The sequence below is a fragment of the Siphateles boraxobius genome, unplaced genomic scaffold, assembly GCF_051911475.1.
Source record: "Siphateles boraxobius isolate OS27281-9 unplaced genomic scaffold, OSU_SipBor_1 30, whole genome shotgun sequence".
In the NCBI taxonomy this organism is placed as follows: Eukaryota; Metazoa; Chordata; class Actinopteri; order Cypriniformes; family Leuciscidae; genus Siphateles; species Siphateles boraxobius.
Genome location: NW_027508920.1, coordinates 16,178,666 through 16,192,003, shown reverse-complemented (window position 1 = coordinate 16,192,003; position 13,338 = coordinate 16,178,666). Strand labels below are relative to the sequence as shown.

The window sequence follows — 13,338 nt, the reverse complement described above, 5'->3', positions numbered from 1 at the left end:
AAGATTTTTTTCTTCTTCTGTGATTTCTAAGTGAAAAAAGTGAATAATTTGCATTGCTCAATAGAACTATCGGTTTGCACGGTAGGGAGTCCTCATCCAGCTGTTGCTACTACTGGGTTTTGGAGCTTACAGACACATTTCTATTTAGCACAGACATTTTTATATTTATATTATACGTTTTAGGGACAAAAAGCTTTTAAAAGCTGTGCCAAATGTGAGAAGCCATTTGTGAAAGATAATGTGAGAAACTAATGTGAGACTAGTTTAACTCAGTGGGATCTAATGCACTCATCAGTATTCATACATAAGATGGACAATATAAGATATATATCAACATATTGAGAAAATCTAAAACAAAAACGTTTCTTGCTATGATCGACTGATATTGCTGGACTGCCGCAGGTGACCAAATTCAATACACAACCCCCAACTTAATAATGGAAGAAAACGATGGATACATTTCTCAAGAAATAATTGAATCATTTCGGCAGGGATTTTTAATCACAATCCTATTTGCAATAAACAAAGAATTGTTTATTCTGCTTATTATTGATAAGAAATGTTACTGTTTATTTAAAATGTTTGTATTTTTAAAGGTACACTATGTAACTTTTGGCCCTCTAGCGATTAAAAAACAAAACTGGATTTTGCGGAAGAACACTTACAGGCTTACCATAGTGAATCAGGTTAAGACAAAACACATTTTGGATGAAAGATTGATGGTGTTGATTCATTGTGTAAATTTAGTTCATTCTGAACAAGAAAAACTTACATAGTGTACCTCTAATCATATTGTTTTTGATCCCTTATGTGGTCACTCTAACACACAGCCTCTCGTGGCTTATTGCTTTATAATCAATATTTTCCGTATGAGTACCTTATCACATGTACATTGCATAGTTATTATTTTTTCAGTTTTGGTACATAGTTTGTTACTTTTCACATGCCATTTTGTAATTAAGCAAACTAAACTAAGCCTGATTCATAATCCCAATTGTTTCAGTATTCATTCCTTGTTTATTCTTTATAGTGTGTATTGTTTACAGTGCTCATATTCTGTAAGTTACTCTGTAGACATACTGTATATTGACTGGAATGACAATAAACTTGGCTTGTTTTGACTTGTCTAAAAATACTGAAGAGATCATGTTATATTATGAATTAGGTTAACAGAATTTTTTTGTTACGCACGCACGCACGCACGCACGCACGCACGCACGCACGCACGCACGCACGCACGCACGCACGCACGCACGCACGCACGCACGCACGCACACACACAGTATATAAACAAAATAATAAAAATAATGAATAATAGTTATTGCATTATTGTAAAAATACAACACACAAAGAACACAAGTACAAATAACAATGAAACAAGTTAAAATAACAAAATTAAAGTTTTAAAGAATACAATTATAACAGTATTTTGAGTATGCTCTATAGGATGCAACATTATTAAATACGAGATTAAATATTATTAAAATGTATTAAAATAATCTAATTAGCATTTTCAATATTATGACTATATATATAACATGACAGTAAAACACAGTTGCATAATTGTGAAGTGTAAAGAGAAGATAACAAATAAAAGCATATTTGAACATTGAAATCATTTAATGTTTTAAAGCAAATACAGTTTACTTCACTGGGTCAACACATGTGAACAATATATATATTTTTTTCATATCATTACCGACCTCAGCAGACATACATTCACACGGCTGCATGAAGACAAGATCTTTCTTTATGTTTTTTTTGTTTGTTTGTTTGTTTGTTTTGTTGCAGTTATGTACAAAGTCATTGTAATGCATCAGCCCCACATCTCTATACACAACCCATTAACATATCAAAACCTATCTACCCAAGTCAATGTCAAAGTAGATTTATGGCAATAAGCTATACATCTCCAGCCGCCTGAGCGGTCTAATTTGTTTTCTAGTTCAGTTTGCAGTCAACGTCCAGACTTGAAACTCCACCATTTCAGTTCCCCCAACATACAGTAAACCCAGCTATAGTTTCCAAGGTACATTATTTACAGTGGAATGTCAGGCTTTGAAGTGGGCAGTTAGAAAGACATAATAATCTGGAATGAAAAATCGAAAATCTGTATATCTAAAGTAAATGAGGAACGTAAAAAAAGCTATGTTTTGTCTGTAGAACAATATTTTAAAAAAAGTTTTTTTTTCTTAGTACGCCCATGCTATTTAATGTTAATAGAAGCCTCAACATCAACTGATACTCCAGATAGACAACTCTATTAAAAGAAAAGGAAACAACAAAGCAAAAATATGGGTCATGAAAATTAATTTTAGTCAATTGAAATCTCTTATTTTAGATTTAAAGCCATGATAGCTATTTGGTGGATGGGTAACTTGTGCTTAGCTTTAGAAGAAAAAAATAACCCTTAAATTGACAAAACCCTGGGATCATGTTGCCAATGAAAGAATGAAAGAGAAATGAAAGTGATATGAACATAACTACATATACAATTAACTACAAAATACATTTCTGAAACAAAAACTTGTGCTTTAGCTGAAGTGATGCCAGTCTCTTTAATGACGGCCATGATTAAGCAGCTGGTTTCCAGTTGTGAGCTGGTTAACAAAGTGCTGACAGACCAGCGATGAGCTGCTTTTTGTATTTTGTCATGTCATATGAAGCAGAGAGAATATTTCTATTTATGAGGGATTAAAAAACCTGGTAAAAATACAGCTTCTATAATACTCGAAGTCCAGGCCATGCGCTTTCCACCACGCTGGCCAACTCGTGTAGATTAATATCTTTATCGTGTCAATGTCGTAAAAATGTACAGTGAGGGCAGACAAGACACAATAACTCTAAAAAATAAAACAATATGTACAGGAATCAGATCTAAATAAAGACAAAACCTTACATCTCACACGTCATAGGCACTGCAATTTGTATAACGCTGCACATTAACCTTACTAAGCTAAAATACAAGGTTTGCTAAGCAACAAATGTACAGTTATTCATCATGTGGTCCGTTTTAGGTCAAATCAAGATGTGCATGGGTCTACCAATAAGGTGTTTATTCATATGTAGCTTAGATGTAGCATATTTCGGCTTTCCTTATGGTTTGGACCGTATATAATCGGCTGCAAGTTCTAGTTTGTTTATGTCGATTCTTTTGATAATGGCTTCATCCACCAAATGGAGTGTGGTACTCTGAGCTTTAATGCAGAAAAAAACCATCAGATTCTTTGCCGACCTGCTCATGGCCGATTATTCTTAAGTAAGTGGCATTCATCTGGAGTTTCCTCCATTTACAGGTCCTCCTGGATTGTCTATGTGATTACAGAAGTTCGGCATCCTAATCTCTCATCTTGTACAGAGTCCTGTTTAAGGCAAGCAAGAGAATTAAATATTTCATGGGCAAGCCATGATAAATTCCACTAACGCGTTTTTATCTGTTGGGTGATATGGATGCAGTTAGGGAGGATATTTGTCTCTAGGAAATACAATCCTTTAGTGGAAAACTGCCACTAAACACCAAACCCTGATTCAAAAAAGTGAGACAAAAGGCTGGACCAAACAAAGAGTGACTAAAAAAGACACACATGCATTAAAAATGCTAGTACATTTTGCAGCCGAACAAGTATGTAAGTAGCTTGATAAACAGCCATTTTATTTATTTAAATACATACTAATTTGTAGCCAACAGGTCTGCTCCTTATAGAGGATCAGGAAGGATTTGGAAAGGATTCTGGCTTTGCAGCAGATCCTGTGGTTTCAAAGATCCAGCGGTACATAACAAGCCTGTCTGTGATGCCCAGTTGCTGCCATGTTTACCTCTGATTTCACTTTGGCTTGAGACTTTTCCTCAATTTCATTCGCATGACCCATGCCTTTACCGCTACCTGCTCTCCGGAAAAAAAGTTCTTCCATCAAAAGGCTCTAAATGGTGGTTGACACAAAAGTCTCCGGTGGAACTAAACATTACCGTTGAACCTGTTCATATTTACAAGATCTTGAATTGAACATTTTGACCACTCCACATCACCAACTCTATATAACAAACACCCTGTCTTTATAACAACACCACATTATACAGGATTATCCTTTTGCATCTTAAGAGTTTCAGAGGAAATGGATTTTGGAAAACATCAGTATGAAAACACTACATGTGGTGGCACATCCGAGGTGGATCTATGGATGGAGACTGACTAAGACTGGCATGGAGATTGAGGGGCGGGTGGGTAGGTGTAGTATATCTGTCTAGGCCCCGTTCTTCATGCTTGACTGCAGTGAGCATATGACTAACGCTGCAGATGTGTTCCTCAGCTCTCAGCATAGCCGGGTCTTAAAATAAATACTGTTTTTGGAGAGCAGTCAGAACCCACATGTTTTTTTCGCCCATTGGATTGTACGCTTTCAGGCTATGCCACATTTTTGGACCTCGTTCGTTAGTTCTGGACCTACATTTAGGGTCCTTTTAGAACTGCACAATTATGATGTTTCCATTAAACACAATAGTGTTAATGTGACGTTTGACCTTATAATGACATGTTTGAGCAATAATAATTATTCGACTATTTAGTTCCACATTTTTAGGTAACCAACATTCCATATAAAAAGCAAGACTATATAAAAATGAACAAAACTATTCATGTAAAAGCAGTGGTAATATGCTAATGAGATTTAAAAAAGACAAACAAATAAAAAAATAATCGTACATCCAGTGTAAGACTTTCACAACATGATCAGCAATATACCCCTTTCCAAAACAGTTACAGTCTCTTTTTATACATTTAATACATTTATAATAACAGCAAAATGAGACAAAAAGGATAATACACTGTAATATTTTCAAGCGACCTGCCTGTCCAGCCTTACTGGATGTCGATTGGCATCGGTCAGTGAGAAAACTTCTTGTTGTCGTAGCAGGTTCATCTAAAAGCATGTGGATGATGACGTGTTGATGTCGCAAGCTATTTTTCTACAGCTGTTTTCGATGGACTCTGATGGGGGCGGAGGTTACTGGGTCAGGGGTGGGATGTGCAGATAAGGATAAACACATTGAGGGAGGGTTCTAGTGATGGATGTGGGTGGGTGTGTTCGGATGCAGGAGAGGGTAAAAGGTCGTTGATCTTTTTTCCATGAAGTTGCATGCCACTCTACACGTACCACTCTTTCTTTGAAATAACAGAGCCGTCGGTTTGGGAGACCATGTCGTCAGCGATCTCGGGCTCGGGGTCGTACTGGAAGGCGAGGGTCCGTTCGTCGTAATCACGACTTTCGCCTTCATCTACGGTGAAATAGGGTCTCTTCAAATCCTCAGAGTTGCCGTCGAAATCTCGATCGCCGCCCTCGAAACCGCCGGGCCCGCTAATTTGAGCCGGCTTCTTTTCATCGTCCGAGTCGTCGGGGTACTGCAGGTTCTTGGGCATCGGAGGATGGGCGGGCATGCCACCGGCCTTGCTGTATCCATTCCCGAACACATGTTTTTTGGTGCTGTAGTCACCCTTAAAGGTGCGCTGGCGACGCCGCAGGAAGAAGACGATCAGCGCGATGGCGGCCGCCAGCAGGGCCACCCCACCAACCGCACCGGCGATGGCAATGCCGGAACTATGCTGCTCCAATGGGATCTCACGGCCAGTGTGAGTTGGGAAGACAGGGTATTCTGGGTAGGAAAACACAGATGGAAGGGGAGAGTGCGTCAGTGCTCAGGTGGGAAGGAAGTGCATTTGTGCAGGTGCTCATTTTTGATGAGGAAAGGAATAAAGGGGAGGAGACACAAAAGGGAAGACAGGAAGGAGCCCCCGCCCCATAACCACCAACCCACCCACTCCTACAAAACCAACCCATTAGGACGACTTCACATCGAAAAACAAGAGCTGAATGTTCACTCAAACCATGCATTTTATGGAAGGAACACAAGAACAAACACCCAAACCATTTTTAACGAAACAATAATGAACAAGTCTTGAATCTTCGGGCGCCTATACACTAGAGCAGGGGTTTCCAATTGGCATGATTTTAAGACTACTTTCTGATAACAAACCTACATTTTTTTTTCTCATATGTTTTTGATTATTGGTTGCACCACATGATTTTGGTTTCACATACAAAAGTTGGAAGGTACAACTCAATTGGATTGGCTACATTTAAATAACTTACAACCCATGCTAGCTCCCAAGCATGGACAAGCACCTTGTGCATCACTATTAAGACTCTAAAGGTACCAATAGGCATCACTATATTGACAGTAGGAAATCTATTGCTTTCATTTAATTTCTTTGCATGAATATGTAAAACTAGAAATCATTATTTTGGCAGTTTAAATTGAAAATCATATTCTAACAGGCCACAATAAAATTATACCCCAATATATAATTTCATGACAATAAATTCCCCATGCTCTTCAAATCTGTGCATTGATATCAAAGGTTTCTTATTGAAAGCAATGGAGTTCCAGGTTTGTCAATATAGCAACCACTTGGGTTACCTTTAACATATTAATAATGACGATAAAGGCACTTAACCATAATTTTATCCCTTGTGAGTGAGAATGGATTGAATATTAATAGGTTATATACGGACCCGCCACTCAAGTCTCATTGATGTTGCAATAAATGTTAAAATGTTCCTCAACTTTAGGCTGCTTTAGTCTTGCAAATACTTGCAAGCCCTCCATGTCTCTATCTCTGACATAGATTAACTTCTAGTCCATAGGCGTCCTTGATCTTTTAGGTTATTCACTGTAGCACTTTAATCCCTCTGGAAGTAAAACTTGCGTTAAAAGTAACAATCAGCACCATAGATAATAGACTAGACAGCTTTTGAAATCTGATTGACTTCAAAAATTATGATTCAACATAAGCAGATGGTTGCGTGCAGTTGAAGCTCTTGACCTTGCTGGCTTACATTAAATACATTTTTTATAGCATACTTTGTTATTTTCTTAAACCATTCATGAAATACATTTATTTCCTTTTTACTTAATATTTGAAAGCACAGATGAAAAGTCCTAATGCTGCAGGTGAAAGGCAAAGCAAGCACTACTGCTTTCAATTGTTCATAGCATCTTTTTAATCAGTGATGTGGTTTTTATAGTCATGCTGGAACATAAATCCCCTGCAAGGCTACTGTACATAGTTACAGCTGACATACTGGCTGTGGTTTTGTTTTCAAAGCACATAAAAGACATGCATTGAACAGAAAGCAAGTGACACAGCATGTAATAAGCCCATGCAAAAAGTCAGTAAGCCATTTCTTAAAAGTACCCAAAGCACTGCAATTTGCAAACAGCAATTAGAGTTGGAGAATAAATTCAAACACGCTCACACACATACACAAAACCGAAACGCACAACTTTTTCAGCATCGGATCATTCACAATTGCTGGATTAACAGCTTATACGCTTACATGCGGTTTGTGAAGACTTTTCTTTGTGCGGCACTCCTTGTAAACATCACCAAACAGCTCCAAGTGTTACAACTGGTCAGTGCAAAAATCTTCCAACTCTCAAATATAACACACAACACACCTGAAGGATTCAGAAATCTCTTTGAATCTAGGTGCAATGCGACAAAACAAGAAGCTAGTTATATATCTTCCATGCTAAGCTTGTTGAAACTATCAACACATTTTGTTTGTTCATTTCATTTCTATTTCTGTCACATGCAAAATCCCACTCCAAATCAGTATATTTGATTGGCAGTGATTGTCAATCTAACACAACAATGTAAGCATCTAAAACATCCAGTATCAGCTTCAACATCAACATCAACATCAGCCTTGTATCAGCTTCACCAAACAACCTTCAAATGTCCTTCACAGGTTGTGTTATCACAACAGTTGTGCATAGTTAGCAGCAGAATACATCTTCTGAAAACAACGAAACAGTAGAAGCTAGACAGTCTGCGTCATATTTTCAGTTTGAAGTCTATGCCATTTACATGTGCTAATAGAATATGCCGCTTAAAAAGGTCAGCGGCTGCATTGTGAAGGTTTTCGACTGCCTTCTGCGACAGTGACTTATTGAATATAGGCAGTAATAAGGCGGTCAGGGTGAGCTGCATTTGACATATTCCAGCTCCTTAATGAGCTTCCATTCTAGACCTGGCAGAGCACCGTCTGTTACCCACCACACATACGGTGATGGTCAGATATTTCTCATTGACACGCTCAGACAGCTTGTGAAGGATTACGGTCATAAAAGGCAAAAACCTCTAGGGGTTCAATCCATCTCGTGCTTTAATCTAAGAATATAAAGTTAAATGCTAATAGGGGAGAGGAAAAGGCATAGCACACTTTCAGAAGATACACAAAGTGTACATTCACGAGTTCACACGTACATGAAATCAGATGTAGTAATTTATGCGTATTTGGAGTGATGTCCGGGAGAGGGCTCGGAGCTCGAAATTTGGCCCGAACCCAGAGTACTCCCCCCTTTACTGGGATAGAAACCAGCCGAGAGTGAGGTGATGGGGTGGTGGAGGGATGCTGTCAAACTGTCATGGGACAGACAGAGGGGAGGGAAAGCTATTTTTATAACGGCCTACTCTTGTGCTGATTGGTTGATTACCCGAATGTGCTCCTCCCGAACGTTGTTACATTAAACTTCATAACGCAAACTTTTCTAGCTACACAAGCTCAATTTCATGGATTGTTGCACTTTCAAATACGCGCAATTCATAACACAATGATAGTATGCTCATATTTGATGCAAATGACACTATAACTTTAGCATACATTTTCTACTTATTTGGTAAGTTGTCTTTTTCAAGTTAACTAATGTCATGACAGCGGCAGTTTGAAGATAACCCTTGTAAGCAAGTTAGTCAAAGTCAGTAAACTGTTGACACGGTTATAGCAAGCTGTATAATGTCCGAAACCATAGTGGATGTTATCGAGTGCACTCATTCGATCCCATAATGCACCGCGATTACGGCTAGCGAATACCCATAATCACTGTGAGAGTCGCACGTAAGTGAACAGAAGATGGCACCCACAGCCGAATCATCCATCCGTTTCCCAAACTGCTGGTCCAATGTGGCTAGAGTGTAATATCATACAGGTATAAATTCCTTTTTAATTGATTATTAAATAGTTTGATTAATGTTTATACATAGTTGCCAATTACCATGACAGAGTTCAAGATAAATATTTTCAATACCACTGGACCTGCCAGTTTGTGCCAGTTTCAAACAATGATTAAATAGCAATCAAAACCGGCAGTCCTTCTGGTGCTTTCTCGTTTTCGACTCACTCAAGTGAACTATATTAGTGGACAATTGTAGGGAATAGTGATCAAGGGTATAGGGGCAATTTAGGACACAGCCACTGTCCTTTTTTTTTTAGCTAACTATATCACCCCCTAAACTGTGGAGGATTGTTACCACTGCAATATGTTCCTGGCCAAACAATGACATTGCTACTTTTGTAATTCACTATTGGGACAGAAAATAAGAGTGAAAACACACACACCCTTGCTGAAACAAACCCCTGGTATAAGCTGATTTGCAATCCTGATCAATCTAGCGTTCACATCATTTAACTAGTCTCCTAGCCAGGCCATGCCGCCAGCTGGAAGGTTCCCCCCAAACCCCTCTAAAACCAGCAAACAAACCAGTCTATCCATACTGGGAGACCAGTTAACCACCATAGGTTGGTTTAAACTGTTATTTTAGCATGGTCTTCACGCATTTATTTATTATGTAACTTTTGTGTGTAGCGTAATTAGCTGCCTATCTTGGCCAGGACACTCCAGCAATGAAAATAAATAAGTTTTAATCTCACGGTTACCTGGTTAAATAAAGGTCTAACAAAATAATGGGCTTACAAATGATTTCATTTTCTGCTTTAACTTTATTAAACCATTATTTTAAACTCTCAAACACCCCTCATTAATGTTAATGACAAATGCTAACACTAACAGGCTGCTGTTTCTAATATTGTGGGGTCAAGGGAACAATTTGACTTATGAAGTCTTTCTCTCGATTTTAATTACTGTGACACTCCACGGCTAAAGCCATTGAACCACAGGAACCCATTTATGTATACTCTACCTCTCTCTCAGCCTCCATTTCTCCTTCCTCTGCTCTTTCTATTCTAGGTTTAGTCAGAGAGTGTCCACACTGTGGTTTGGCCGCTGGTGGTGCGACCACTCTCTCAGCTATCAGTTCTCAAGTATTAATCTGGCCTTTAATTGGATTAGATGAACTGGGGGCTTCATTATACAGAGAGAGAGAAATCCACAGGACTGGAAGAGTTGAAAGGACCAGTCTTCTTTCTCTAATTCGTTCCTCTTTCCTTCAGTGCACCTTTCTGTCAGTATCTCCTCAGCTCTCTCTCCATCACTCTAATTGGTAAACTCGTTTTGTGCCCCTAATTTTTTTCCTGCTGAAGGCGTGTGTTTATACTGCTACTATATTTATGCCACACCATAACTAGCTCCAACCCAGACAGAAACATAAGAACTGCAAAATGACCCCCATGAAAAATTATAGCAGATTAATTTCAAACCGGAGGCCCCTTATAAAGCCTATAAACATTTCCCACCCAAGAGTTTTATTTTGTTTTGTTTTGAAAACATTAAAAGCCTCACCCATGCAAAAACATATTATAAATTAATGGTACATAGCAAATAAGAATTGTTTTGTGAATTTGTTTTTGAACCAAATACATTTTGAGACCAAGGTCTTTATAATTATTTTGAAATGAACAAAATAATTAACATCACATTTATAATTAAACAATATATAAAAAAAACATATTAATAATATAAAATATCTTTTGAAACCATATTAAAATATGTAATATCCTTTATCCTTAAAGTGATGTGAGATACATTTTTTGTATTAATTTTAATGGCAATGTATTTATTGAATAAAAGTAAAACTAATTTTTTTTATTAAAATAAACAGAATATGGTACAGACTTTGCATTTGCAAATATATATATGGGATAATCCTCGGATATAGTTGTTGCATTAAACAGTTTTAATGCACGACATGGAGGCAAAGAACTACCCGACGCTAAGAGGAGGCTGGTTGCTTCCGCGACGTGCATTAAAATCGTTTAATGCACAGCTATCCGTGGATTATCCCACTTATACTATGGTCATTTGCCAGAATTGACAAATTAAAGCTGTTATAAATGTCTGCAGTGCAAGATTTGACCTGAAGGGTAAAATGTATGTTTATTTTCGTAAGTTATGGTTCGTTAGATGTAGCATTCTGCCCGCTTTGAATCAGACACAGAGATAAAGTAGTGTGTAAGTATATATACATATACTTCTTCAATCATACAATATGTGAGCAATTAAAGCAGATTTTCCTTAAGGTCTGCTTTTAGCTCCTTTGTAGGGCTGCAGCTATCGATTCTTTTTGTAATCGATTAATCTAGAACTTAATCGATCGATTAATCGAGTAATCGGATATTTTTTTTTGTGTGTGTGTTTTATTAACAGAATAGTTATATTAAACTTGTGTCTATTTCAGTTAAAGCTGTTATAAGTTATATACTTATAGTATGCAAGTTATAAAGCTATCTCATATGTGAATTTTCCTTTAAGATGTTATAATATAACCACTCTAAGCATCTAAGCATATTTGTGTATTCTTGTAGTTTAACGATGAAGAAGAGCTGTAACGTGACTTGTTGTTGAACACGCAGTAAAAGCTGACGCACTTTTTGTTCCATGCGTTTTAACTGAAAAATGAGTACTCCGAATCTTTATTAAAAACCAACAGGCTGGGGACTTTAATTTTTTGTTGTTGTCTGTAACTATTTGGCAGACGTGAAATACAAACAAGGTCTCGCAAAGACTGCAATACAATATTTGTTTCTCCATCACGTCCCGGTGTGTACAGTGAATGCATGCTGAAATTATTGTTGCGTGGCTACATAAAAATTTAAGCATATGTGATGCATTGCTGCAATTGGTCTGACTGGCGTGTGTGTGTGTGTGTGTGTGTGTGTGTGTGTGTGTGTGTGTGTGTGTGTGTGTGTGTGTGTGTGTGTGTGTGTGTGTGTGTGTGTGTGTGAAGGGGTTCTTTTTTTAGGCTATACTCTCTTGCAATTGAACGTGATAGTTACGTTTACTACATAAAAATGTCATCAAAGCTAAAAATCATATCTAGTCAAACCGCATCACGACATCGCTACAAATACAGTATGGGATTAAAATCAGCGAACATCAATAGGCTTAGAATACGTTACCTTGTTTCAGCGAGTTAAGTGTATTAAGTGAATTAAGTGTGTAATGATCCCACACTTTAGACAATTTCTGACGTTTATTTACATACATACAAACGTAATCCAATCAAAGCGCGTGGATTTATGTGTGACATGCAGCATCACAGTCTTCCTGTTTGGCTAATCATTAACCGGCTGTATGAACCAAATGATCCCACACCTTAGACAATTTCTGCGGTTTATTTACATATTTATTCTCCGCCATCGTGCCAACTAAATTCAAAATATATGCTTCCTGAACAGGTCCGTGTGAATAAACGGTCCGTGTGAAACAATCAAATCCCTGCCCCGCTCGTATAGTGCGCGTCATAGGAATTTAAATAGGCTTCGAGGCAGAGTTTTTGCCTCGAGGAATTTTTGTAATCGAGTAACTCGAGTAACTCGAGGAATCGTTTCAGCCCTACTCCTTTGTACCTTATAGATAATTGAAAGATCTTTCAAATGACTCCATCATGCACACAAGAGCTCTCAGATAATCAAAGGTATGGAGAAGAGAGACTAAGCCCCTGAAGCCTTCATTTGCAAAGGGAATCAATGGCAGTATTTGCCTTATAGACAAAGTACTGAGGCATGAAAAGAAAATATGATCCCACTCTGCACTTCACAACTCAGATTCTCCATATCCATCCTAATCATCCTATCATATCAACAACACATCCTTGAAAACGTATTTTATTTCAGCTGAACTATGGTAGCTCAATGCTAGCTCGGTTGATAGATGTTACAGGGAACATCCTCAGAACTTTAGCTAACATTCTGCAAGGTTATCTTAAAGTTATTGCTGCGTTCACACCATGTCGTAATAACCGTCATTTCAAAATGTTCTAGTATGAGCTCCTCAGGTGGTACAGCGATCACATGGTACAAGTCGAAGCTCTCAGAACATTCAAGTTCAAAGAGGATGTGAATGCCTTTTACAAGTTGGAATCTCAGAACTTTGGTAATTACGACATGGTGTGAACGCAACAAACATTCTTCCAGTAGCATTAATAAAATGTTTTATCTGGTCTTTAATAATGCTCTCAAAATGTTGGCACACAAACGTTATTTATACATTGTTCAAGGAGCATTGTTCTGAAACATTTTTCAATGTTTTTAAACGTTATACCA

At 37.8% G+C, this 13,338-nt stretch overlaps 1 protein-coding gene across 6 annotated transcripts in view; it reads right to left on the bottom strand.

Moving 5' to 3' along the window:
- Positions 1 to 13,338, bottom strand: part of nectin1b (nectin cell adhesion molecule 1b) — a 276,075-nt gene that overhangs the window by 165,298 nt on the left and 97,439 nt on the right. Inside the window, exon 6 of one of the 6 annotated variants that reach the window (XM_077248394.1) lies at positions 1,602 to 5,647. The exons of the other annotated variants lie outside the window; for them this stretch is intronic. Within the exon in view, the coding sequence (XP_077104509.1) occupies positions 5,142 to 5,647 (506 nt within the window). The 3' untranslated portion in view covers positions 1,602 to 5,141. Of the gene's footprint in view, positions 1 to 1,601; positions 5,648 to 13,338 lie in introns of those variants that run through there. 6 annotated transcript variants of the gene reach the window in all.